This window comes from Coccinella septempunctata, chromosome 5 (assembly GCF_907165205.1).
Source record: "Coccinella septempunctata chromosome 5, icCocSept1.1, whole genome shotgun sequence".
Classification (NCBI taxonomy): domain Eukaryota; kingdom Metazoa; phylum Arthropoda; class Insecta; order Coleoptera; family Coccinellidae; genus Coccinella; species Coccinella septempunctata.
Genome location: NC_058193.1, coordinates 31,236,897 through 31,264,448, shown reverse-complemented (window position 1 = coordinate 31,264,448; position 27,552 = coordinate 31,236,897). Strand labels below are relative to the sequence as shown.

The window sequence follows — 27,552 nt, the reverse complement described above, 5'->3', positions numbered from 1 at the left end:
TGAGGAGGCGCGCGGACTTTGGGGGTTGTTTAAACTCAAGTTTGGAAATGTGTTTCGGCATAATATGGCGTATGTCGACATCTCTGTCCCATTTTATGGAACTTCCGGCTTGTTTGGCGCAGGGCCGGACCGGATGCCCCGATACACTGAGGATATTTTAGAAATAATGTCGATGTTTAAGTTGTAAATGTTCCGGGTTTTGACCAGGGTTTTCTGGGGAGCATGACCTGTCCGCCTAACGGGTTGTTGAACTAATATGTGTTTTAATTTCAGTAAAACTCAATGGGGAATTCTCCTCAATTTGGGTTATCACTGCATATGCAAGTTTAAACTGAATAATTATGAGTTTCATTCATGATTTTTTAAAATTCACCGCGGAAACTATTCAAAATCATCCTTAAAATATGGGATCACTCATTTTTAGAGAAACAAAAAAATGGTGGAAACCGTAGCCCCCAGCGATCCTTCATTTTTGAGTTATTAGCAAAAATGGAGATTTTGACCAACTTGAAAAGTTCTCTCTTTTTTGTCTTTGTGGTTACAGATCTGAAACTTGAACCTTCTTCTACAGGCACTTTTTTACGCAGAATCTCCAATGACGAGCTTGAAATAATTTTTCATTTCAAATCATTAGGCGAACTTTCGTTTTTTAATTTTGAATTTGTTATTTTTGAATTGGATAAAAATCTTTTGTCAATAGATTCTACTTATAGAAGTGCCTAGGAAGGTTGAAGTTTCAGATCTGTAATTTCAAAGACAGAAAAGTTATGAGAACTTTTCGAAATCCTCAAAATATAATTTTTTGCTTATAACTCAAAAACGAAGAATCGCATGAGGCTACGGTTTTCACCATTCTTTTTTTCTCTGATAAAGAGCTAGGAAATGTGTCGTCCGTTTTCTTCTAGCTCTTAAAGTTCTCAAGATCCCCTCAGTAGACTAAGAATTTTGCAAACCCTGTACATATATTTCAATAGTAGATCCTTGAGGTCAAAAGAGACACTTTTTTCTTTACCATTATTTCCGATTCGGCATAGATGAAGCGATATAGCCATTTTGAGTTCTCATGATGAGCTATCCGTTGAAACTTTATACTTTACACCCATCTTTTTCGGGATTTTTCGAGGGTCAACTTTTGACACGCGTTTCTCTCAGAAAAATCATCCTAGATCTGAATGTGATGCATATTCTGAAAAAACAACTCTTCTAGTAATAAATCTGAGAATTTCATCCATTTTGGCACAACCGTTTGGTCTAGAGCAAGATTCAACTGACCCCATATTTTTGGGAATTTTTCGATGGTCAATTTTCAAGTAATTTTTCTCCCAGAAAAATTATCTAAGATCTAACTGTGATACATATTCTGAAAGAGCAACTCATCTAGTGGAAAAACTGAGTATTTCATCCATTTCGGCACAACCGTTCGATCTTGAGGAAGTTTCAACTGGTCCCATCTTCATAAGAATTTTTCGATGGTCAACTTTCGAGTAGTTTTTCATCCAGGAAAATTATCGTAGATCAAAATGTGGTACATATATTCTGAAAGAGAAGCTCGTCTTGTAATAAATCTGAGAATTTCACCCATTTCGGCACAAGTTACACTTTTTGAAAAATGTTATTTCCAAGATGAAAATCTAAACGGATCTTCGGAAAACATCCTCAACCTTTCATTTCGCAATTGCAAGAAAAGTGTGTCCAAAGACTCTTTTCAACACACTAAAACCTAAACTTTTGACGCTAAATTAGATTATCCAAAGAATTGTGCAAGAATCCCAAGAAAACGAAACCTATTGGCTTCCAATTGTACGAGAAAGTTTTCCTATAAAAATAAGAACTGTCGTTTTGGTTAGGTTAAAAGATGTCAGCTTCCACTGTTGAATATTTGAAAATATAAATATTTTCACTTGATAAGTTGACAGGATTGATATAAATTACCTGTGATTTGCACTACAATCGGAGAAACCGAAGCTTAAATATGTAGATAAATGAATTAAACATGAACGTAGTTAGTGATTCATGATTGTGGAATATTTACTCCAGATTGAAAGCCCCACTATACAAAACGATACATATCTACAGGTTCACTTGTGTAGGCCGTTTTAGAAGTAGCTAAAGCATTTCGACTAGCTATCATAGCATTTCCATTAAAAGAACTTCACATTTTTTGATCAGAAGTGTTAGTCTTAGCTTTTCCAGTCTTTTCACTTCATATTAGCCCTGGTATTAGCCTTTGTGGCCTCCTAGAACTATGAAGTATGTTATACATGGACTTCTAGAGAACGGGTTCGAAACAAGGTGAGATTTTTGAGCGTATTGACAAAAGAAGAAGTCATCATTTCAAGGAAATATTGGAAATTATGGTCCCATGCGTCAAATATGCATCGTTTCTATTGTTGACTGTTGAAACCTTCCTCGAACCACGCTCGCATGTCCGATCAGCATATTTGTGAGGGAAATTGGTCATTGAATTAATGAATTAGCCAACAATTACGATGAGAACAGCTCGAGAAATGTATTCATTTTATGGGCTATTAACACGTGAATATTCGCTTATTACATTTTACGGAAGCTGTTCAGGAATTAATGCGTGGTTGGATAATTCCCCATATACGCTGTCGATGTTATTTCATCGGTTGTTGGAAACTGCTTGCTTTTGTTTCAAGTATAATTCGTGAAAGAAACTACCGTTAGCTGACGGTTCATTATTGGCAATGAAGAACTTCTTTGATTGATCCAAAATATCGAAAATTTCGAGCAAACATTAAAAGTCTTATATGAGGGGTTCAGAGCTGAAGTGAACATTGTCCATTGAGCCTAGTTTCGAGATGAATGGCTTAGAAGTTGTATATCACCCATTAATTCAAAAGTGACTTCTTCAGATTTCAAAAGGTTAGAATGTAAGCATATGCTTACATAAGAATAATAATAAATGAAGAAGTCACTTTTGAATTAATTGGTGATGAACAACTTCTAAGCTATTCATCTCAAAATTAGGCTGAATGGACTAAGTTCACTTCAGCTCTGAACCCCTCATATAGATCTCGAAATGCTCTCAGTGAGGACCAAATTGGAACACCTGTTGTATGTTGTATTTTTCATCTTTCTTTTTCAGAAACGATGATCAATATCTGTATCTTATAGCCCTGAAGAAGCAATTATATAAATATGTTTTCGAAACGTTGGCATTAGATAAAATTGTTATTACCAACTAGGTACATAATGTAATTTTCCTATATTATTTGCTTTTATTTACAGTGGCTTGTTTAGAGGTGCAAACGCTGTAAAACAATGCGCCATATTCTGATCATCTTGTGACCTTCACGAAACGCTATTCCTTATCCAGCTCGAAGGACCAAACATCGGATAATAACTCAGAATGGGCGAATTCATCAAATCCGCAGTTTCTTACGGATCATCTCTATCCCCCCCTCTCTCTCCCTCGAAAAGTTTGGACGAACGTTCGAAATTCAAAGCGACGAAACGAGCAATCGACGCGCGATCAATTTCCAACGGAAAGTTCCGGTGTCTCTCTCTCTCCCCGCCCGGACCTCTTCCGAACTAAGTCCGGCCGTATTTTCCCGACCCGCCTTTATCCGGGTTTTCGCAATTTCGCCGGATTCGGCGATCTCTCTCTCCCCCCTTGCCCCGTCCGTCGTCCACCCCATTACGCCGCGTTGTATCCAGTTTCTGGCCCTGCTTTCTCTTCATTACACGGTCGGGCGGAAAGTTAGAGCAACTCCGCGATTCAGGGGGTTGTTTTTGTTGCGTTCGCATGATAAGAACGCGCGAGACGCGTGTCGCGGGTTATGAATGATCGGGGGTTGGTGGGCGATCTGTCGCCCGACTTTGGGAGTTTCGGGAAATGGCTCTGGCTTTTTTACAATAGTTGGGGAACCCAAGAAGGAACTTCAATTTGCAGACGACTGCGCACTGCAGATTGATAATGTTGTACACTCATAAACATATATACGAAGCTTTAGGCCTTAGACTCAATATCGACAAAACCAAAATCCTCTTAAGTCCGCCAGAAAGCCTTCAAACAGATATCAGCCTGAATAATGAAACTCTAGAACAGGTCGAGCAGTTCAGATACTTGGAAAGATTCATGAATACTAGGGCTAACCTAAACACGGAAATACACAACCGTATCAATTCGGCATCACAGGCATTCTGGAAGCTAAAGGTCAGAGTATTTCAAAATCACGACCTCAATCTGAAGACCACGACAGCTGTTCACAAAGCAGTGGTCCTTCCAACGCTTCTTTACGGAAGCTAAAGCTGGACCCCTTACAGACGACATATTAAACAGCTTGAACAAACGCAGCAACGTCATCTAAGACAGATAATGCACATCAGATGGTTCCACAAAGTTTCAAATCAGAAGTTTTGCAACGCGCGAGTTGTACATCAATTGAGACTCAAGTAACGAGGGCCCGACTCAGATGGAGCGGCCACATTCTGAGGATGCAAGGCACAAGACTCCCCAAAATATCTCTGTACGGCGAATTCACAGAGGGAGCTCGGAAACCAGGAGGCCAGTATAAGCGGTTTGAGGATATACTGCATCAATCCCTAAAATCAGTTAATGCCAATCATAACTGGGAACAACTAGCGTTGGACAGATCACAGTGGAGGTCTTTGTTCCACAATTATAATAGAGAATCGAGAAGAATACAGCGGCTGCCAGATCTGTCCCAAGAATCAGTTTTCTTTTAATTGTCTCCTGTCCTGGGCTTCAAATTGTTTTCGCATTCATTATAAAAGTTGTAGATCATAATATTTTCTTCGAATTTTGCCCGAAGCATGTTTTTCTACGTTTGAATGTTTTGAGATATATGGCAATGAATATACATTAGACTGGGTTTCTATAATGAACTTGGCCTTTCGCATGTGTGGCTGAGCTCTTCGCCCTCATCACCCTCTAGCTCGAAAACGGTTAAGGGTATGAAAAATTGTTTCAGACAAAAGTTGCATAGAATTTTATTGTCTACAATTTTCATAATGAATACAGAAACGATTAGAAGTACAGGAAAGGAGATATTAAAAAAATGCATTGTTATCATCTTCAAACTGTCAGATTAAGGAAACTCCCTCCTGATTAGTGTCAGTTTAATGGGTCAACATGTCTGCAACACCGAGATTGGCCATCTGTATGAAAATCTGACACGCTCGAGTATGTACTAGTTACGACTCTTTTTTTTGCATTTTCAAAGCACCTCCTTTGGGAGGATATGTAAACCTGACGATTTTTTTTTGCATCTTTTAAAACCTGCAGACCCTTTCCCCACCGCTGAAAATGCATAGATCATAGAACCTTTTTTTTTCTTTCTACCATCAATCTTCAAAATCCACCAGGTCTCCATGACGCTCGAGTAAATCCCGATTTAGTATCGTCGGCTCCTCAACTATGTTTTCGTATCAGATTGCTCGATTTTGGCTGTTTCTCGTACTTCTAAACGTGATGGACAGAAATTTTGAAGGGACTTCCGTGAAATCCGGGTGTGAAATCCGGGTGTGAAATCCGGGTGTGAAAACCGTGGCAATTCAGTCCAGAGTCGGCGATATTGAGCGATAACTTGTCTCTGCAAAGGCAGAGACGAGTCAGATTCGTCAGGAAAAGTCTTGACGAATTCATGGTGTTTCATCTGTGCCACGCTGAATGCTATCCCCAGCGGATATAATGTCACACCGATGCGATTTGCATTTCATAACCTCAATTAAATCGTTCCAATTCCGTTTCGATCGCGAGGACGTTGTTTACTTTCAATTGTAGGCGGCTTGGATCGTTGTTTTTCAATATTATTCCAGTTCCTATGCTCCATACGTGATGTAACTATTGCTACAAAGAACTCGAACTACAACAATATTACACAATTCGAAAATAATCCACGACAGATAATTTATTATTTTCGTTTCTTTGCCGCAAACAATGTTTTCGCGACTTGTCATAAGTATATCGATCGATGATAGTGTTATTGTGATTGGAATTTTTCGAAAATAGTATCGGATATTATGATTTTATGTAAGTTTCATTTTCCGCTCATTTTTTAATGTGCTATCGCTTTTGGAATCCCCAGGGAGCTGTATACAAGGCAAGTCCGTAACTTGGGATGAATTCAGTAAATACATTTTGTAAATTCGTAGAGGTTGAATCAGATTCCTTCGTCTTGGAGTCAGTGAGTTTGTTGAATAGCTTTTCAAAGACAAGGAATAATAATTTAATATGCGTTTAGCATATGTCGTAAAGTTCTCATAACTTTTTTGCCTTTGAAGTTACAAACCTGAAACTTGAACCTTCTACAGGCACTTTTTCACGTGAAATCCACTGATGAGCTCAAAATATTTTTTCATTACGAATCATTAGGTGAACTTTATTTTTTTTAAATGCAAACTTTTGTTGATTTTGTTATTTTTGAATTGGAAAAAAATCTTTTGCCAGTAGATTCTACATATAAAAGTGCCTAGGAAGGTTCAAATTTCAGATCTGTAACTTCAAAGATTAAAAAGTTATGAGAACTTTTCGTTCAAAATCACGATTTTTTTTTATAACTCGAAATCTAAAAATGAAAGGCCGATTCTCTTTTCAGATTTGTATTAGTCATGAAAAAATAGCTCGAGAATGTGTCATCCGTTTTCTTCTAGCTGCTATAGTTCTCGAGGTCCCCTCAGTAGACAACTAATTTGCCCACCCTGTACATACAGAGTGTACCTGATTTAAAGGTACAAACGAAGAGGGGACATTTCTTGACTAATTTTAATTTAAAAAAAAAGCCTCAAAACAGTGGGATCGCAAAAGTTTCGTTTTCGAGGTATAGGGTGTTGAATTAGGAATACCAAGTGTCAAAACTAACATGCATTTATTCACCACAGTTCACTAACTGAATTTTTATGACAATTTGGAAAATCTGTAGCAGATACGACAAAACCACAAGAGACCATAAAGTTTGGTTCAATAACAAAGAGTCTCTTTACGTTTTTTCAATTAGCAGTGGCTCAGCAACTTCAACACCCTGTATCTCGAAAGCGAATCATTTGTGGTCCCATGTTTATGAGACACTTTCTCTTGAAATTACTCAAAGAATCTTTTTTTGTTTGTACCTCCAACTAAGGAACACCTGTACTGATGAACCATATTTTGTTATTGAAGCAAACAATCCTCAGTTCCAATTTGTATTTCAGAAAATATTCGCCTGATGTCGCTCATATTTCTCAGGAACCACCAAAAGGTTATTTCAGAGGCAATTGCTAGTTTTCAACTTCATCTGATGTGTATTTTTGAGAAAATTTTGAAAATATATATTTTTTTAATCAAGTAGCGTTGAGTGTGTTTAATACCTGGATGGGTGGAAGTTCGGTGCTTTTGTTATCTTCCTTTCTCGCTCAATTTCTTGGGTTTTTCATGTTGTATTGTATATTTATCGTTTTCATAAATTTTATTGTTATTTTTGTTGTTGCAGGTAGTCCTTATGGTTTACAATGGATCAAGAACGTGGTCGCGTAGTGTAACTTAGTTCTGGACGGAACGGTCCGCTGTGGGACAGGCGAGAGAGCAGCAGCAGCAACGGACCGAGTGTCGTTTGAACGGGGCCGTGTGAAGACGGGTGTGGTGACAAGGTCGCGTGTGTGCGTTGTGCGTGCGTGCTTGTTGTGTGTTGGTGTTGTGCCGTACACGTTAACTGAGAGTGTATGTCGCAATAGTGTCGTCTCCTCCAACAAAACGTTAGTCAACAAATGGACAAGCGCAAAATGATGCCAAAAAGGCCTCGGGTTGCTGGACCGATTTCCAACGGTCCCATGCAAACGCGTCCCCTAGTCGCCCTACTAGACGGCAGAGACTGTTCGATAGAGATGCCGATATTGAAGGATGTCGCGACGGTGGCATTCTGCGACGCCCAAAGCACTAGTGAAATACACGAGAAAGTGTTGAACGAGGCGGTCGGCGCCTTGATGTGGCACACGATCATACTCACGAAGGAGGATTTAGAAAAGTTCAAAACGTTACGAATTATAGTCCGTATAGGTAGCGGCGTGGACAACATCGACGTTAAAGCCGCCGGCGAATTAGGTATAGCCGTTTGTAACGTGCCAGGATACGGTGTCGAAGAAGTAGCCGACACGACGCTGTGTCTCATTTTGAATCTGTACAGGAGGACGTATTGGTTGGCGAACATGGTACGGGAAGGGAAAAAGTTCACGGGACCGGAACAGGTCCGGGAAGCGGCCCAGGGTTGTGCCAGAATACGTGGAGACACGCTTGGTATAGTGGGCCTCGGCAGGATCGGTTCGGCGGTTGCGCTCCGTGCCAAAGTGTTTGGTTTCAATGTCATTTTCTACGATCCCTACCTGCCAGACGGTATCGAGAAAAGTTTAGGACTTACGCGCGTCTACACGCTGCAGGATCTGCTCTTCCAGTCGGACTGTGTTTCTCTGCACTGTACGCTGAACGAGCACAACCACCATCTTATCAATGAGTTCACAATCAAACAGATGAGACCGGGTGCCTTTTTGGTTAATACAGGTACTATAATATTACTTCATTTTTATTCTAATCTAAGATTTCTGCCCGCTATCTACTCAATAGTATTGAGCAGTTGGGGAATTCCCTTGGGCTTGTTAGCTCATAACTTGCCCTGTGTACTTGCCACATATCACAGTAAAGGCTCAAGACGATTTAACAAGCCAACTCGTACGAAATGTCTTCATTGTTATCTAAGGTTTCTACCCGACATCTAGTTGGTTACTGAGCAATAGGGAATATTCCTTCTGAAAAAATGGTGTATGTTTTATTAAATATCTTTGAAACGTCACATTTTTAACTAACTATTTCAACCGTTTCCCAAAAAAAATATTTTAGGTACTTAAAAATGAAAAAAAAAAATGGATATTTAAAATTTGAAGCGTTTCGTTTCAATTGGCCAAGTTTTCAACATCGACTGTAATATGCGTTGATAATAAAGGACAACAAATGCATTATCTTGATGAGATAGACAAAGATGGCTGTATATGAAGTCTGTGAGGAACGAGGTGAGGAAGATCGTGAAATTTTATGGGATTTTTATGGCCGGTTGCTGTTGAGGCTCGCCAGTGAGTACGCGCCGTATGATGGCTGTGAATCAACAGCTTTTATTTTATAAACAAGCCATTGTTCTTTTCTTCTTCTAGTATGCGCTGTTGTCGAATCGGAATTCTCCTCAATTTGGGTTAGCACACCATATTCAAAGTTTTAACTGAACAATTGTGAGTTTCATTCATGAATTTTTCAAATGTACCGCGGAAACTATTCAAAATCATTCTTCAAATATTAAAATTTAAATCGCTTCGTTTTTAGTTTATGATTTGGCAGCAGCGCCTACTAGAAAATAAAAAAAACAATGGCTTGTTTGTAAAATAACAGCTGTTGATGTACAGCCATCATAAGGCGCTCACTGGCGAGCCTCAACAGCAACCGGCCATAAAGATCCCATAAAATTTTACGACCTTCCTCGTTCGTCGCAGACTTCATAGACAGCCATCTTTGTCTATCTCATCAAGGTAGTGTATTTCTTGTCCTTTATTATCAACGTATATTTCAGTCGATGTTGCCAACTTGTGCAATAGAAACGAAACGCTTTAAATTTTATATTCTGACGAGTCGTCTAGTGCGCTAGTAGTTGCGTATACCCAAAACTTTCCATTTGCTCACTACCCAACTATCAGGCTAGTAAAAAGTACGTGTGGCTAAAGGGTCAAATACACGGTACGACTCTACTAGACTACTAGCGCACTCGCCTACTTGAGGGCTTTTTAATAAAAGCCCACTAGTTTTCTTGTAAACTTGCCCGGTGTACTTGAGCCTTAAGAGGACTTTATAACACTGGACTTTCTCGTCATCCTTATAGGGCGTAAAAGGGGAAAGACTACCAGAATGTGGGGTGTTGCCAGAACCCTTGAACGATAAGTAGAATTTACGAATATTACAATAGTTTCCACTTTCGTTGAAAAGATGACAGCACTTATTTAACTAAGGTCTTCTTTCAATTTCACCAGGATACGAATTGTAGTCAATGGCGAGACTTTTCGACGAATGTTTTTATGTGGAAATTCATAGAAGACTTAATTTCACCTCGGAAAGTTAATAGCATTAATAAATATTTCGTTCTTCAATGAAAAAAAAAATTCCGTTTGACGAATAAAAAAATTTCTGACTTTGAGAAATGACGAACTGATTGAATTGAATTATAATGAAAACCCCATATGAATTAGTGGTTTCTGACGTAAGATATTCATTTTCTCTTTTTGAACTGACCACCAAAATGGTGTAGACCCCTCTTAAGCTTCCTTTGTCACGTAAGAGTTCTTTCGTTAAACTTCTCGATATGTTTACTGTTTGGTTTAGAGCATGAGTACCTTTTTAGGCAAACGTTCCAAGGTTTCAGGCAGTGAGGTTTACAGTTACTACAAGCCTATGGCTTGAAATTTTTTGTTGTTCAGAATAAAGAAAGACTTAAATTATCTGAAATTTTAATGAAATATATTCACCTTCCAATGTTCCAGACGAAAACGTGAGGAAAATTCACATTTTTAGCATAATCTCAAAAGGGGTTCATATTTATCCGCATATTTCTAATACAGCGTATTCCTTAATTGAAGGTACAAACGTACCATGTTGATGAGTCTTCTTTTCTTAAAATCACTCTAGGAATCTCCTTTTTGCGTTTGTACCTTCTATTTGGGAACACCTGTATATTTATATTGGTGCCAGGTCTCGGCCATACGACCAAAGAACCATTATTTCTATAATGTTGATCTCGTTAACGTCCATGAGAAAATTCTATTGGCTATGTTGGAACGTGGACCTAAAAAGCTGTCTCGTTTGTCAAATCTATCGATTACATCAGCGACCTTTCGAAACACGATCGTTTTTTTCAAGGCTTCCGGTTGTACCGGAAAGAAGACAGGTAAACACGCAGGTAAATTACCTCGTAATCCTCACGATTCAACACTATTCACATGCAAATGTTGGTTAGACCATCAAGGATCAACACTCCACGATAATCTCTGATAAAACCTCAAATCGACCGTGAACCATGAGAGAATTTGAAGGATATTCTGTGTAGGTCCTATAAAAGCTTATTTTTTTAGAAGATTGCGTCCAATATTCAATTTCTCCTGATTGATTCAAGAATTATCGAACTTCAGCATTAGCATTTAATTGTGGGACATACTGTATAGTATAAGTGGTTGTTTGGATCTGGAACTACATTTCTGTGTATGGAATAGTATTTTGCTTATATTGCGTCTTCATTATATGTACATATCTCCATCTCATTAATTATTTATTCAACCAAAACTGTAATTCACCTTCTATACTGTCATCAAAGTTGAGAAAGGAATTCCATTCACTGGAATTGAATAGATAAATTCTTCTTGGTATCATTCGGGAATATAGAGTTGTATACATACAATCCATTCTTTCAATACCTGCTGCAATTGAAAGTGCAAATTGAAAAATAATTGGTCAATGGTTTCCAAATATTTTTCACGCGAGAGTATGTATGATGAAATTATAGGGTTGCTTGATAGCAACCAACCCTATATAGGGAATACTCCTTCTGACGAAAATGATGTATTTTTTATGAAATATCTTTAAAACGACACATTTTGAAACAACCATTTCAACCGTTTCCCAAAAAAATCATTTTAAGTTCTGGAAAATGAAAAATGAAAATGGGTATTTAAAGTTTAAAGCGTTCCGTTTCTAATGCACAAGTTGGCAACATGGACTGAAATATGCGTTGATAATAAAGGACAACAAATACACTTCTTGATGAGATAGACAAAGATGGCTGTCTATGAAGTCTGCGACGAAGGAAGATGGTCGTAACATTTTATGGGGTTTTTATGGCCGATCGCTGTTGAGGCTCACCAGTGAGTACGCGCCTTATGATGGCTGTGAATCAACAGCTGTTATTCTATAAACTTTCTCCTTTTTTTCTCTAGTAGGCGCTGTTGCCAAATCGTAAACTAGAAACGAAGCGATTTAAATTTCAAAATCTCGTATTTTAAGAATGATTTTGAATAGTTTCTTAATTCCGTTCGATTTTTCAGCAAGAGGCGGCCTTGTGGACGACGACGCCCTGGCGCAGGCCCTGAAACTGGGTAGGATACGGGCCGCGGCGCTGGACGTGCACGAGAACGAGCCCTTCAACGTGTTCTCGGGGCCCCTGAAGGATTCGCCGAACCTGCTGTGCACCCCTCACGCGGCCTTCTACAGCGAGGCCTCTGCCACCGAGCTCAGGGAGATGGCTGCGTCCGAGATAAGGCGGGCGATCATGGGAAGAATTCCGGATAACCTGCGGAATTGCGTGAACAAGGAGTATTTCATGGTTTCCGGTGCTTATCCGGAAGGTAAGGACGCCTACCTTCTTACCCCCAAATTCGGAAATTCAGAGTTACCTTGTAAGTCTTGGTTGATGTCCACTGAACAACAAACGGCCTCTAGCTTTTGCGACAGTCACGATTTTTTTTGATCGGCTTCCAAAAGGGAGAGGTTATGCATATTTTCTTTGATATTTTATACAGGGTGCTCCAATTAGCTTGACCTACGAAATGTCACTTCTGTTATCTATGGTTTACAGTTTACTATGGTTTTGACGTTTATCGTACACAAATGTCATAGACAGGTAGACATGGACTGTGCCTTCCCTTTCTATCTATGCTTGAAATACGGTCAAAAAAAGTGACAGAGAGAAACTGAACATCAGGCATGCAGTTGTCTTTTTCTACAATTCTGATTGGTCCACACTCAACTCTATGTGAATAAAAAAGAGACAGGTAAATGCCCAACGATCATTTCTCTCTTTCTATAAAAAAGCCAATTTCATGCTGACATTGCTCAGTCCATGTCTCTATGTCTATGACAAATGTTAACAAATCACAGAATAATCTCCCTTCCATGATTCTTTCAAATACTGATTAACGGTAAAAATCGATGGGAGTTATTTGAAGCATCCTGTATATTTACGGACTCTGTCAACGGTTCGTCTAAGGGTCGGTATTATAATATCAAGTTGACCAGCATCCACACCAGGTGAACTGGAAATTTTTATTCAATAAACGTCACTCTAACAAAAATGTATGGTTAAATCAAGTCCTGGTTGAAGGAGGTCAATCATAATTTTATAATACTGTCCCTGAGTAAACTTTCCTTCACGAGTGATGTTCTCTCTTTGGGCGTCCTCAGCCTTCTGACAGTTGACATTATTGAAAGAAAAGTCCTTTTCTAACTTTCGTCGATTTACTTTTTCCATAGTTAATTTGTTAAATATGTATTTACAAATTTCGATTATATCCATTTCCCTACTAGTAGAAGGTTTTATATTGCTTCAGCATTGTACAAAGTCAGGATGAGTCTTCTTGTTGAAATCGATTTTAGAGATATAACCGTTTTATTAAGATAATGTACGTTCCTGAATACAGGTCTCATTGTAATATCATTAGAAATGCAAAAATGATGATTCATTTGATCTACTCATTAGTTGTTTACATGATCAATCACATTGCAGTACTTTTTTATTTACCCAGAAATAACAAAAACGTTGTCACGTTGCCAGATGTCCGAATAAATCTGAACTTTGATCGGTAATGTAACACGGGAAAATCTACAGAGTGAGTAAAAAAGAACTCACAAAATTCATATCTTCGGTTTTCATGATTTTTAGAAAAATGCTCGAAGAAGTACATTTAATTTTGAAATTGAGCAATTTTTTATGTATAATCGAGGTTTTTTTTTTTGCAAGCACCCTCTACGAGGGATGGAGTGAGGTTCCTCAAAACATATACAAAACCACACACATTTAGTGGGATTAGTCAGAAACGGTGGCTTACTAAGAGCCAAAGAAATTGATATAATCGAAGGTAGCTTGTGAGAGTAACGTGTTGTTGTACACAAAACTATGGAAATTATGCACTCGTGAAGGGTTGACTCCCCCTTATTTATTATGTTACATTGTAAAGTACAATTAGAGCTTCAGTCAGTGCTTGGAGGGACCTGAAAATCCCAAAAATAATGTGAAATGTTTAACATATTTTCTTTCAAATCGATCATGAAACCTGATAGAAATTCAATGAATATTTTATCGAAAAATAAAGTTAATGCCAATCTGGTTCGAAAAGTTTTGGAGTCTTCTAATAGGTAGAGAAATATTTTTTGTTGTTTGAAAAATTTCCAGAAGTGAATGTATTCTCTTTAAAACTTAGTCCTAATCCATTTTTCACAAGACTATCATGAATGTTTCACCAAGCATTGAAAAAGCTGACCCATATCCATAATTAAGGATTAAGAATTAATTATACATTTCTGAAGATACATTCTTCAATAAAGCGACAATTTTTTCCATGTACAAGTCTACTAAAACACGCAGGACTCTTTGTATTCTATAATTAGGGTCACAATTTCAAGAATTAGTAATAGGGAATATGAGTCGAGTGACACATTGTTTCTATCATGCATTAGTCATGTATGTCTGTTTTCTCTTGGGAGGATGCAGAGAAAAAACGTTTTAAAGCCATCTGGGCTTCTTTATGATGAATTGAGAAACTTGATTTTAAATTCTGAAACAGTTCGACTTCAATTACAACAGAAATAAAATAAAAACGTAGCTCAATATGTAAATTTGAAAGATTATCTATTTTTCTTCACTATCTACTAACAAGGACCCTCATTACCAGTATTAATGTCTGAGATGGTAATATGGGTCAAAAGCTTTAAAATCAATCAAATTAATACTGAAATTTTGAAACAATTAAATTATCTGAAGAAGTATTTCATTTCACTACCATAAATCAAAGATAATTTGTGATAGTTATGTTAATAAAAACATGGATGACCGTTCACAGTTAGGAAATGCTTTGTTTTCATACATGGCTAAGGTCTTCTTGAGTTTCAATTCTTGGAAATTATTGCTAGCAATCCCATCAGAATGTAAAATCATATTTATGTGTTTCTCGACCCGCATCCCCTGATCAAAAACATTGGACTCTTGGGGAATGGAATTGAACTGATCTCCTTATCAAGACACGTCACTCTCTAGAATTGGCTGCTCTAGGGGCTTTGGGATTTAGAGGCTTGTTATAAAGAGTGACCTGTTTTCGTTGGGACACCCTGTATAATATGACTATGTATTTTTTTAAGAGGCTCTTAATTTTTTCTTATCTGCAGTCACTCCTGCCGGCGTTAATGGTGGCTACTACCAAACAGGCGGCGCACTACCAGTGCAACAGGCGCATTCCACGACGACGCACGAGGCTCCACACCCTGTAACGCCGAGCGCGGCGCCACCTACCCCGCAGCCAGCCCCACCGGTGGGGCCTGTAGTTCCGCCCCATGCTCTAGTGAGTACTACCACAGCCATAAAGTAATCAAAGGTGTCAGTTTTCTTTTATTTTACATAGTTTAGTTAGTCATCACTTTCTCTTCACTTTTTCTTTTATATCAGACTAATTTCATTGTGAGGATCAGACTTATCTGGAAAAGAACTGACGTCTTATGACGAGTTATTGGCACAATGGGCGATCATTCTTCAAAATTAATTTTATAGGGCAATTTGGAATATATAAATTTACACCCGGATCAGTTTTGAGTTAACAATACGGTGAGTAATTGTATATGGACATCTGCCGAAAGACTTCTTCATCGAATACGATGAAGCAAGAGGATGTTTGACTGTTATCAAGCTCCCATAGAATATAGTTTCCTTGGAGAAATTTTCTCACGAAAGTCGTCCTTGTTGAGGTATGAAAATTACATGATTACTAAGGGTATTCTTGATACCATTCAATTTTTCTAAATTAACAACTACTTGGAATGGAATTTTATGTTATTTTATTTATTTTTTAAAGATTTTTTAACAACATTACAGTATGTTCGTATAATTCATCGCTCTTGATGAATACATATCGAAAATTAAATTTTGAACTCTCAGAAATGACCAAATTCAATACTGTGTGAGGTAAGTTATTCGAAATTTGAGACGATATCCTTGCCAATCATTTTGGAACAAGTCTGATCTTTGCGAACGAGTAGTTACTAATTCATTCTTCCTATCCTTGGTTAAGTAGTTGAGTATGGTTATTTCTAATCAGTGAGTAAGAATCTTCAGCTTTGTATGATGGATAGCCCAGTATATATAGAAATTTTCAGGACAAAATTTGCATAAATCATATTTTTCGATTAAATATTTTATTTTTTGAATATGTGTGTGTTTGGCATGTATGTATTGAGGTAGTTGAATTTTTACTCAAACAAAAATTGCTTGTATAATTTTACTATTCAATTTTCAAAAACTGTGTTTTCACAGCTCATGTTCATAGGTTTTTTCTATATTTTTTATAAATTTGATTATAGTTTCCATATGCTTTCTCTCACTTTCAAAAATCAATCAAATAATTGCCTCCATTGGTTCTGCATGTTTGCATTATAACTTGTACTTCGTGTTCTTTCAGCATGTTGTTTATATTTTTCTTTACCTTTTCTGTTATCAAAATTTATATTTCGCAATGCTTCTTTCACTTGATAAGATGCGTACAATATGAAAAATCAAGTGATAAATGTAAATGAACCTGATTTTTGTACATTTGAGATTCTTCCGAAATGTACAGGGTGGGCAAAATTGGTGATACCTGAACCACAACTTTTTAACCCAACGAGATAGAGAAAAATGAATGTGTAATTCATTTTTCAGAAACTACAACTACATTCCTCTATCTTCTTTTGTTTTTGAGTTATAGGCCAAAATTTAAAGTTGGGCGATTTCAACTTTGGTCATTATCTCCGTTTCTGTTTGTGCTAGGATGTTGAAATGAAGACACAATACAGACACTTTTTTGATAGCAAGTGGCGTACTATGATTTTATCCTACAGGTTTATTTGCTGTGCTATAAAATAAAGTTGTGTGTTTTCTTATGAAAACAGTAGTTTAAAATGACTTAGAAAGATTCGCCATTTTTTTACCTGTTCAGAAATATATTATACATCACCCTCAGTCTTTCTAAGTCATTTTAAACTACTGTTTTCATAAGAAAAAATACATCTCCACAGGATTGCTATAAAAAAGTGTCTGTATAATGTTTTCATTTCAGCATCCTAGCTTAAACAGAAACGGAGATTATGACCAAAGTTGAAATTTTAAATTCGACCTATAACTCGAAAACAAAATAAGATAGAGCAATGTAGTTGATGGCATTATTAGTTTCTCGAAAAAAGACGACCGTGATGTACCATGCATTTCCCTCTATCTCGTTGGCACCATTTTTGCCCACCCTGTATATTTGATCAGGACTTTGTGGTAGAGAAAATGTTGGGATCTCGTATAAATTTCTCTTTATTTGTTGGAATACCTGTTATACAGCATAATAACTATGAAATTTTTGATTATGTTCAAAATTTTAACGATTGAATGTAAAATGACATTTTTGTTTCTTCGATCTTTGCATATTTCATTATTTTCAATTTTTATTGGTAATATTTGAGCTTTGTGTAGTGAACATCTTTGAAATCAATATTATTCTACTTGTATATAGCCAATCTGTAGACCTGTCGCTTAGATCATTGTTGTCTGAATTAATTCACTAATAACCGTTTAAACGAACATCCACAGCCTCTAAGCACAGCGGATCCAGCCAATCATCACGTCCCCAAACCGGAGCCATCAGAAGTACATTAGCAGCAGCACCATCAACGCCGTTGTAGATGAGAAAAAACGTTTCTCCTCACCTTACGCCTCCTTCTTTAACAATTTCTTCGTATATTTCCAAAAAAAAAAACTGGGCTGGTTGGCTGCTGGTTGACTCGTTGACGAGAACCGAGATTCCGCCAATGTTGTCGCCCCATATGTGAGTGTGTATGTGTGTGAAGATACGGTCGACGAATAAATAAATTTTTTTCTTAAATCTTATTTGAGTTTCAGTGTTTTACAGAAACCATTTAGTGTTATACATATCGTGACTTCAGTAGGTTATCTGCGTGGAAGTTTGCTCGGAAAATTGAAAGATCCAATGTGGAGATCTTCGATGTTTTAGGGACTGCAACTCGATATAATTTCAGGAATTCTTCTCCTTCTTTATACTTGATTCACTTGAAATTTCAATCTGGCATGTTTGTTAGCATTGTTTTCACATTGATGAATTGAAAATGAAAAATTACTTGGATATATCCATTTTCTGAGACAAACCCATCGCATTCTTCTTTCTACATCACAAAATATTTTGTAAGCACTTGAAACGCATTTTTAGAATCCCTTGCTGTCCGATTGACTTTTGTTTAAAACTTGTTTTTTTAGTGATCTAAATCAAAATAATATTGGTGTAAATATAACTTAGGATTTTACGATGTATTTTTTTTTATTTCGGAATTGACAAGAGGGATTCCTTGAAAATGAGCTATGTAAAGTATATCTTGATAATATGACTTCCTGCTTCCAAACAATATCCTGGTGCCTAAACTAACAATTTGATGTAAATTTGATAGTTTAAACAAGAAACAGAGAGTTTGTTTATTTGAAAGAAAAATACTATTTTCGATTAAATAACACAAGCTATGTATTGTAAAATTAATATTTTTCTCAATTTGGAAGAAGGAAGTGATTCCATACAATTCAATCCTTTTTTGTAAAGAATGACATCTTAGCTTTTTATATATATACTCTGTTCTTGAAGTTTCGAACGATGCTCCTCATCTATCCAGATTTTTTTCAGTTTCTTTTTGTTCTGTGCTGGAGCACCGTTAGAAATTCGAAGTTTTAGCAACTTAGGTTAAATACTGAAATTTCATAAATAGTTATGTAAATCTTCCTTAGTTTTAGATCTTTTATCAAACAAGTGCATTATTTTTGAATGGAAAATGTATGATTAAGAGCCCTGCGATATTTTCCATCTGTGAATATTATAGCAACAGGTTATGAGGCAATTTCACTAGGAATCGCCGGTTTCTTTGCTCCCCCGAATTTCATTGCATATATTCCATTCATCGATAAGTTCATTACTTTATCTTTCAATTTTCTGTTTTTTGAATGATGGAAAATGTCGCAACTTGAGCGAATGAGAGAGTAGCCCATATTTTCTGTTGAAAACACTAGAAAAGATAAACTTATTATATTGATTGGTAATATATGAGATATATAATGAGACTTGTGTTTTAAAAATGTTGTAAACCAGTGTGGAATTGGTTTTGAAAGTGAACTTCTAAAAAAATTGAACAATTTTCAGGTGAAGTGCAGTTAAGTTTCCTTTCGTAAATGTAGAATAAATTTAGTGATAATTGTCGATGATTTCAGTGATATCTTTCAAACTGCTTCAAATAAAAATGCATACTTTTATTCGTTTGCTTTTTCTACAATTATTTTCAAGTTGGTTGGTGAAATTTTGAAAACTCATTATGTTTCGAAAGCTCAATAAAAATTTATTTGTCTTCTAAAATTAAACACAATTTCTTTAATATCCTTTGAATTTCAGGAAGACCCAACTTGCCGACAGAATATCTAATTTCGAACATTCCAACAGGGTTTCATAGATTAAAAAAAAAACAGTTATGGTGTGCTATTTGCTAAGTATATTTTTATATAAATCATTATTAATCTCGAAATGTAGAAAATGGTCCACCTGTGCTGATTAACATGTAAAAACCTAAAGAAATAAGTACGAACAAAGGTATGCATTTTTTTCAGGTACACAATAGATCAGCATGTCAAAAAAATGTAGGGCTAATGGACTTCCACATTTTGAAAATAAATATCTTTAAAGTGAACGATTTTTGCAGTGAATCCTGTTTTTCTTGACCATACCATTTTAGGTAGTTACAAAATGAACGCTTCAAGAGTGGTTTGAAGAAGAAAATGAATATTTATATTTTTGTTCACCTGAATTAGTTGATGAAAATGATACAAGTGAATTTTCAAGAACCTATCTACACCGATACTCAAGAACTGAATCAAGAAAGGCGAATTTTTTATTAGCCCAAACAAGAACACTCATAAAACTGAAAAAAATTAGAATATACGAATAGACTCTTTTTTTCAGGACCAAATCATGTTTCACCAATTTTGTTTCAAAGTTTTGTGGATGGAAACCCATTTGCAAATGTTTTTCAAATTGGTGGATGTTTTCAGTCCATATTGAATGAGTTTTTTGTTATACAGGGTGTTTTTTGAAGTGAGGTGTCCGTATTTTTTTAATCATCTTGTACCTTGCACGATTTTTTATGAAATGATTCCCTTCAATACGTTCTACCTAAAAAAAAAAATATCGAGGCAAGCATTAAAGTACTAGTTGTAATCATTTCTTGGTCCATCCCGTTTAACCAGTAATATTTGTAGGTAGCTCAGATTTTACTTCTTTTTGGAAGACAATCAAGAGCAGTTTCACAACAATGCAGCATTAATCAATACTCAATAGGAAGATGGGATTTCTTCTGGAGGTATGTAAGTTGTTCATCCACATTGCCTTTCGCCCAACTATACAGGGTGACAATATGAAAACTTGCCGGTCCAATTATGTCACGACAAGGATGATTTCAGAGGAAATGCCGGCACAGGTCAATTTCCATTCGTAGGGAGACATATTTTGAGCAGAATTGTAAGCCTAAATCTCCTCAACCCTAGATGTAGGAGCTATCACCCCTAAATTCTCAGTAAGGAATAAGGGATGAGATTTACCTCAATTGAAAGATCACTTGTACCTCTACATGAATACTATGGTTCGCAAATTTTTATTGAGACCTTGAAGTACTTACAGCGCTGACAATTTGAGAACTTGCCAGGCCAATTATGTCTCGACAAGGATGTTTTCAAAGAAAATGCCGGAACAGGTCAATTTTTATTCAGAGGGGGACATATTTCCAGCAGAATTGTAAGCCAAAATCACCTCAATCTTAGGTGTAGGGGTTGTCACCCCTAAATTCTTAATAGAGAATAGAGGGTGAGCTATACCAAAATTGGAAGACAATAGTATTATGTAGAGGGACATATTTTCTTCCAATTGAGGTTTAGCTCACCCTCTATTCCCTATGAAGAATTTAGGGGTGGTAGCCCCTACACCTAAGTTTGAGGAGATTTCGGCTTACAATTTTGCTAAAAATATGTCCCCCTCCCTTCAAATATTGACCTGTTCCGGCTTTTTCTTCGAAAACATCCTTGTCGAGACATAATTGGCCTGGCAAGTTTTAAAATTGTCACCTCCGGTAACTACTTCAAGGAATCAATAAAAATTTGCAAACCATAGTATTCATGTAGAGGGACAAGAGATCTTTCAATTGAGGTAAATCTCACCCCCTATTCCCTATTAATAATTTAGGGGTTATAGCCCCTATACCTAGGTTTGAGGAGATTTCGGCTTACAATTCTGCTCAAAATATGTCCCCCTTCTGAATAAAAATTGACCTTTTCCAGCATTTTCTCTGAATACATCCTTGTTGCGACATTGGCCTGGCAAGTTTTAAAATTGTCACCCTGTATATATAAAGTTAGTGTTGATGGTGTTATATAACGAACATTCACTTCATGAAATATAAACAGCATTATTTATTATCTGATGCTTATTAAATTAATCCATCTGGAAAAATGTAGAAAAAGCGAAAAGAATTTACTGCAAAATATAAACACGTTAAAAATATCACAAAATATCGTAGTACATAGTTTATTATTCAGATTCCCTAGGTTTTAAAGCCATTTTTGTTAACGAGTATAAACTTAATCTAAATCTTTTTGGTACATCTGCATTTTTTCTGAAAAAAAAAATTTCTTGACAACCTTTTTTCAAGAGTCGACAATCGAACTTAGATATCGTCACCTCCAGTTCTCATGCCAATAGCCGCCCTAGTTCCCACTGGATTCCCACCGATATCTAGTTGGATCTGAACTAAACTTCTGCCTTTTATCTCGACCACAAATAAATACACGTAAAGGGCGCCAAAGTATAAAAATATTGAAGCTATTAGAAACAGCAACCAACTTTCCATGTTAGTATGCCAGAGTCCATTAAATTTTATAATGAAAAATACTAAAAACCAGAATATCGAATTGACAATAGTCAGGGCGGTTTGATAAACCTGGAACGGAAGGTAAGCATACACCAAAATACCAGTGTAATGGTTCAAACCCATCTCGAAGCCGAAAATCACGAAAAAACAGCATACAAAACAGCACCATCGGAGATAGTCTGTTGATACACAGATTTTGAAGCTGAGAATCAATAATATGGAAGCAAGCATCAACTGACTTGTAGCTACTATAGTACAACTAAGGATGAGAGGAGTTCTTACTGGTAGTTTCAGCTTTAAGTGCGCTATAGACCAAAACAGTCTTGAGAAGAGAAGAACACACCCTAAGATTATCACATCTGCTTTCTCACTTATGAGAGGTACAACAGACCATATTATGGTGCCATAAAAAAGAAATAAATGGTACCCTGATCCTACTTGAAGAATTATAATCCCTATTATTATAACCATGCCTTTTTTAACAACATTGGAGTTCAACATGTATTTATCTTCTACATTCATTCTTCTATACTCGTAATCTCGTCTTATTCTTCTCATATTATCCTGAATATTCTTTCTACCAATGTACCAGCTCAAAGAGTCTTCTGCAAGCTTTTCTCCAAATTTATACATGTGCACAGGGCTTTCAGGCATCATGAAGAGCATAAGGAATGTGAGTGCGGTAATGGCGATACATGCAAGACCTCCATTTCTTGACTCGGCGAATATTCCTGTGAGTTGCACTAGGAATACTCCCATCAGCATGAATAAATGGGGTACAATTCTCATATATTTCAGTAGAGCTACGTGAATGGTGTCGTTCATTAGCATCTGACCACATACCACGTAACCTATACCAAAAAAACCTAAGAAAAACCTCCCAGCTTGTATAGACGCCTTATGCTTGACAAAAAAGAGGGTTAAACATAGGGTCAAGTAGATGAGGGTCTGTATTAGTAATGTTTTTCTTGGTCCATTTTTGTATCCCATAACTGTCCATACTCCAAATCCCATACATGCTCCTAAAGGTACCAATGCAGTCATCCAGGTGTAAAAGCTCGCAAAATCCTCATGTTTTTCTTTGTGAAACATCATAGGCGAAGCCCAACCTAGGCAAGTCCCAAAGCATAAATGCCCTGTTGAGACTGAAAGAAAAATAAGTAGTATAGGTATCCTGGTTGATTGTGTTATTGGTAACATGCTTACCAACAAGACATGAATAAATCTGAGTGCTTTTCCTCCCACTATCTGTTGAGGTGATCAAACGTTTCTGCAAATCTTCTTCTGTTATGGAATAAGGACTGGGCTTGTCTGGATTATCCTCAGAGTTTCCACCTTTGGATGAAACGCCATGGCTGCTTTCTAATCGGACCGACTTTCTCAATTTTTTGTCCGATTGGTGTTGGTCATCTTTGGACATTTTTTGATGCCACTAAATTTATAGATCCTCTCAGTACTTCACCTATCATCGTTTTGTCATTGTGATAGCTTTCAATTCCTAAATTTCGAAATTTCAAGAGGAGATTTCCAGAAATCAGGCAGCTATATAGCAAAGAAAAAATAATTCCGTATGGAAGGATAAATATTTAAAAATGGGTGCAATTTGTAATGCACTGCAAACATTTTTAGAGCCTGCCTGAAGACGCTCTTAATTAGGAAAGAATGCGAAATGTATCAAAATTTATTTCATTTCACACTCACAATAAACGACAATTTAGGAGTAATGAAGTGAGTCTTCAAAAATTTTTTAGTGCATATGTATATGCATAAAGAGAACATTTTGCATGTTGTATGGTTAATCTCTATTAGCATATAAATTTCAACCTTCAAAAGAAAATGCTTGCAAGCGAAAACCTGATTACAAAATTGTTTATTCATTACTCAATCACATAGCAAGGGGAAATGAAGAATATTTGATTGACAAATATGATCTAACGCAAGTAGTTCAGTGTCGATTGTTTTTTAAAGGTAATTATGATTTGATATATTCTTGCTGACTTTAAATTATTGGGTTTTTTCCTCAATACTGAATTATATTCTACCCTGAGCAAGTACTCTCCATAGTAAACTCAGTAGATAACTTACACACGTTAAAAACGATAGGTTCTCTGAAGATGACTGTCGAATATTCGACGAAACGTTGGATAGAAAAGTCCAAAATAATGAAAACGGTTCAATAAATCACTTTATGAGACAAGACATATTTGAAAGTCATTCCTCAATCATGCTTCATCCAAAGTTATCTCATTCTCAATGGTATTTAACTTTAAAATGATATGATTGAGTTTGAGCCTATACAGGCAAAGCTTATCAATAAAAAAAATTATCCGTTTTCGTTTCTTATCAATGAAATAGTATCCGCTTATCCTTGACCTTTTACATAACCTAAAATTAACTGATAGCCAAAAATTCAAGTGCCAATATTTTCTTTTAAAAAAATTAATGATACAAATTTTCTGTTAATGCGATTGTAGATTATTATTGTACAGAACATAAATTTATGCAAATGCGAACAAATTTTCGAATCTTTTTTACTATTGGTAAGAATTTTTCATTTATTTTTAGTGCAGGATTCATCTATAAAATGCTTAGGGGCCCCAATAAAAATTGTCCGAGTGAGCAATTGTCACATATATACTTCTTCAGTACTGTATTTTTAAGCCACTATGTATCCGAAGAACCATATTTAGCACTGATATAATATGTGGACTTTCAAAGGAAACCATATCATATCTCTAATCGCTGAGGGCCTTATCAAGTCTCAATACGGCCCTGTTTATTTTAGTTGAAATGATTGCGAGTCCTAATTTGGCTTTCTTATCAGTTCTAATATTATTTATTTTAGGATCAATCAAATTAAGTGAGAGCTGCAAACATATTAGAAGTTTCGACCAGCTATGATGGAGTCTCTACATGATCTCTTATTACCTTACAAAGAGGAAGTTGGAAAACTGGCTGGTATAGTAACAATTGCTCAGTTTTTTTCAGGAATATTCATCTGTCGAGACATTTACAATCAGGGAAGTACTAAAGGAATTAGTTCTATACCATTTGTTGGAGGTATAACAATGTAATGAACATGATTAACATATACAAGCATCAAATCTGATATTTGTTGTTTCCAGAGGAGTACTGAATCTGAAGTATGGGTTTTTATTACAAGACGAAGTGATGAACGTTGTGAATACTGCAGCCATAATACTCAATTTACTATACTTGTCATTTTATTTCTTGTACTCAAATAATACCTGGGGAGATATTTACAAACCAGGAATTTATGGTGCTCTCCTTGTATCAGTGTGTCTGGGATACACAGAAGTGGAATCTCCTGATCTGTTAGAATACAGATATGGCTTATTGGTCACAGTGCTAATGTTGCTTCTGATGGGAAGTCCTTTAATAGACATTGTAAGTATTGAGGTCAGGTGCTTGGGGTTCCCAAATTTTGAATAAACAATACAAATACACCATATGTAGAATTTATTTTTATATTGTCTGCCAGATTTCTACCTAAACTTTATGCTCTATAAAAATTTCCTTTTTTTTTTTTTCAAGAAAACAATCATATCTTCGAAAGATGCTTCATCAATCCCCTTCCCTCTGACTTTTATGGCAGCTATCGTTACATTCTTATGGTTACTGTATGGCATTATATTGGATAACACTTTCATGGTGGTGAGTATTTCTTTCCTATAAATTCAAAAAGAGTGCCTAACAGGTAAAATTTGATTTTTAGGTACAGAATGTTCTTGGTTTCTTGGTATGCTTTGTACAATTGGTGTTGATCTTCCTCTATACTCCAGTTCCCAAAGAAAACAAAGAAAAAACGAAAAAGAAGAAGTGAGATTGAAACCAAGGTAACTACGAAGGTCAAAATTTTATGGAAATCATTTAACTAAAATTATTTTTTAATAAATTTTCATTTTCATGAAAACTTCTGCATTCCATGCTGTGCATTTATATTTTTTATAACATTTCCATATAATTTAATGGATATGATAGAAACTGGTAATTTATAGAAGACTTTATAGAGAAAATATTAAATTAAATTTTATTTAATATAAAACAAACGATTATTTCATTGTTCATCCTGCTCAATTGTCTATTCAGCAATATTTATTAATTTATTTGCAGACAGGGTTTGTCTTTGCCCCTCTCAATGCAATTGACATTTTTTTTTATAAAAGATAGAGTTAGATTGGGTTAACTCTATAATATTTGATTATTTGACGTTCTGTGGGCATTACACCGAACAAAGATGAAGTACAAGGAAAGAAAGGCTAGTCATTCCAGCTCAGTTTAAACACGAGCATTCAAATTTCAAAGAAATTCGTCATCAGATAGCTTCATAGTGCCTAGCTTGGATCACCCCATCTTTTCATTATTGTTAGATTTAAAATTCGTACCGAAATATTATTAGCTCTATGTCACCTATTAATTCACAGATAAATCCTAACTCTGCTTTTTTCTTGCTCGATTTTGAGCATTTCAAACTGACTTTTCGGAATATTCTGTTTGAAATCAGTTGATATGTTCAAAATTCGAGGGTAAAAATTACATGTACTTCCTTGTAAAATGGAATCATTACATAATCAGTTATTGCCCTACAAGGAACTGGTCGGTAGTATTGCAAGTGTTGTAACAATAGCACAATTTTTTTCTGGGGCTGTTATGTGTAGAGATATTCATAAACGACAAACAACTAAAGGGGTAAGTGCAGTTCCATTTGTGGGTGCAGTAATTATGTGAGTATTCAAAAGAAATTGAAATGAAAAAATGCACGAGTAACCGAATTTTCAGAGGTATTCTTGTGTTCAAATATGGATTATTGCTAAACGATGACGCAATGCTTCGTGTGAACGTAGCCTCCGTAACGTTGAACATGTGCTACATAGCGGTTTTTCTATATTATTGTGAGAACTCGTGGGAAGAAGTTTACAAACCCGCTTCCTTCGGAATTCTTCTTGTGGCTATAATTTTGGGATATGCCGAATGGGAATCATCTGACAAGATTGAGTATAGATATGGTCTTTTGGTCACCATTCTTCAATTATTACTTTTGGCTAGCCCTTTGAGAGATTTGGTAGATATTGAAAAAAACGTATTGTTTGGTGTAATGAGCATATTACATTTGTTGTAGGCCAATATCATAGCCACAAAGGATGCTTCTTCTATACCCTTTCCTTTGGCTTTTATGGCAGCAATAGTCACATTTCTTTGGTTTATTTACGCCATTATTTTGAATAATATTTTTATGCTGGTAAGCTCACTGCAAAATATTTTATTTGATATACATAAGCTCAATGTTTCTAAAGTACAGATATATATTTCAGGTCCAAAATTTTATAGGATTTGTACTTTGCATTGTGCAGTTGTCTCTGGTATTTATATATGGATCACATTTAGAGTGAAAAAGAGCTATTTTGAATATATTATCATTTAAGGTGTCTGTATACAAAAATTTATTGTGAATATCGTTACATAAACACATTAAAGGACCTTTGGTAAATGAGCCGCTTATGGAAACTTTCATTTGAGGGTTTTGA

At 36.1% G+C, this 27,552-nt stretch overlaps 4 protein-coding genes across 9 annotated transcripts in view; 3 read left to right on the top strand and 1 right to left on the bottom strand.

The window, feature by feature from the left end:
* LOC123313043 (C-terminal-binding protein) overlaps nucleotides 1–19,777 on the top strand; it is a 70,574-nt gene extending 50,797 nt beyond the window's left edge. The window contains exons 3-7 of one of the 5 annotated variants that reach the window (XM_044897733.1): nucleotides 7,455–8,515; nucleotides 12,085–12,435; nucleotides 15,197–15,369; nucleotides 15,576–15,629; nucleotides 17,634–19,777. In XM_044897733.1, the coding sequence (XP_044753668.1) occupies nucleotides 7,729–8,515; nucleotides 12,085–12,435; nucleotides 15,197–15,369; nucleotides 15,576–15,617 (1,353 nt within the window). In that variant the 5' untranslated portion in view covers nucleotides 7,455–7,728 and the 3' untranslated portion in view covers nucleotides 15,618–15,629; nucleotides 17,634–19,777. Of the gene's footprint in view, nucleotides 1–5,884; nucleotides 6,020–7,454; nucleotides 8,516–12,084; nucleotides 12,436–15,196; nucleotides 15,405–15,575; nucleotides 15,630–17,633 lie in introns of those variants that run through there. The other 4 variants (XM_044897732.1, XM_044897734.1, XM_044897735.1 and 1 more) reach the window with 4 other exon arrangements.
* Nucleotides 19,778–21,524: 1,747 nt separating this feature from the next.
* LOC123313041 (facilitated trehalose transporter Tret1-1-like) lies at nucleotides 21,525–24,225 on the bottom strand. Its single transcript, XM_044897728.1, has 3 exons — nucleotides 24,092–24,225; nucleotides 23,213–23,438; nucleotides 21,525–23,151 (listed from the first exon to the last, which is right to left on the bottom strand). Exons 2-3 carry the CDS (start codon nucleotides 23,424–23,426, stop codon nucleotides 21,803–21,805), a joined length of 1,563 nt encoding a protein of 520 aa, XP_044753663.1. The 5' UTR covers nucleotides 23,427–23,438; nucleotides 24,092–24,225; the 3' UTR covers nucleotides 21,525–21,802.
* On the top strand, nucleotides 23,840–26,000 carry LOC123313052 (sugar transporter SWEET1-like). Of its 2 annotated transcripts, none has more exons than XM_044897745.1 (5): nucleotides 23,840–23,974; nucleotides 24,852–25,076; nucleotides 25,132–25,414; nucleotides 25,562–25,681; nucleotides 25,743–26,000. In XM_044897745.1, the coding sequence occupies exons 2-5, from the start codon at nucleotides 24,904–24,906 to the stop codon at nucleotides 25,848–25,850; spliced, it is 684 nt and encodes a 227-aa protein (XP_044753680.1). In that variant the 5' UTR covers nucleotides 23,840–23,974; nucleotides 24,852–24,903; the 3' UTR covers nucleotides 25,851–26,000. The 2 variants fall into 2 exon arrangements, with proteins under 2 accessions (XP_044753680.1, XP_044753679.1); XM_044897744.1 differs by lacking the exon at nucleotides 23,840–23,974 and adding an exon at nucleotides 24,404–24,546.
* Nucleotides 26,001–26,491: 491 nt separating this feature from the next.
* Nucleotides 26,492–27,523, top strand: LOC123313053 (sugar transporter SWEET1-like). The gene is made up of 4 exons (XM_044897746.1): nucleotides 26,492–26,751; nucleotides 26,807–27,089; nucleotides 27,147–27,266; nucleotides 27,340–27,523. Exons 1-4 carry the CDS (start codon nucleotides 26,582–26,584, stop codon nucleotides 27,415–27,417), a joined length of 651 nt encoding a protein of 216 aa, XP_044753681.1. The 5' UTR covers nucleotides 26,492–26,581; the 3' UTR covers nucleotides 27,418–27,523.
* The last annotated feature ends 29 nt before the right edge of the window (nucleotides 27,524–27,552 follow it).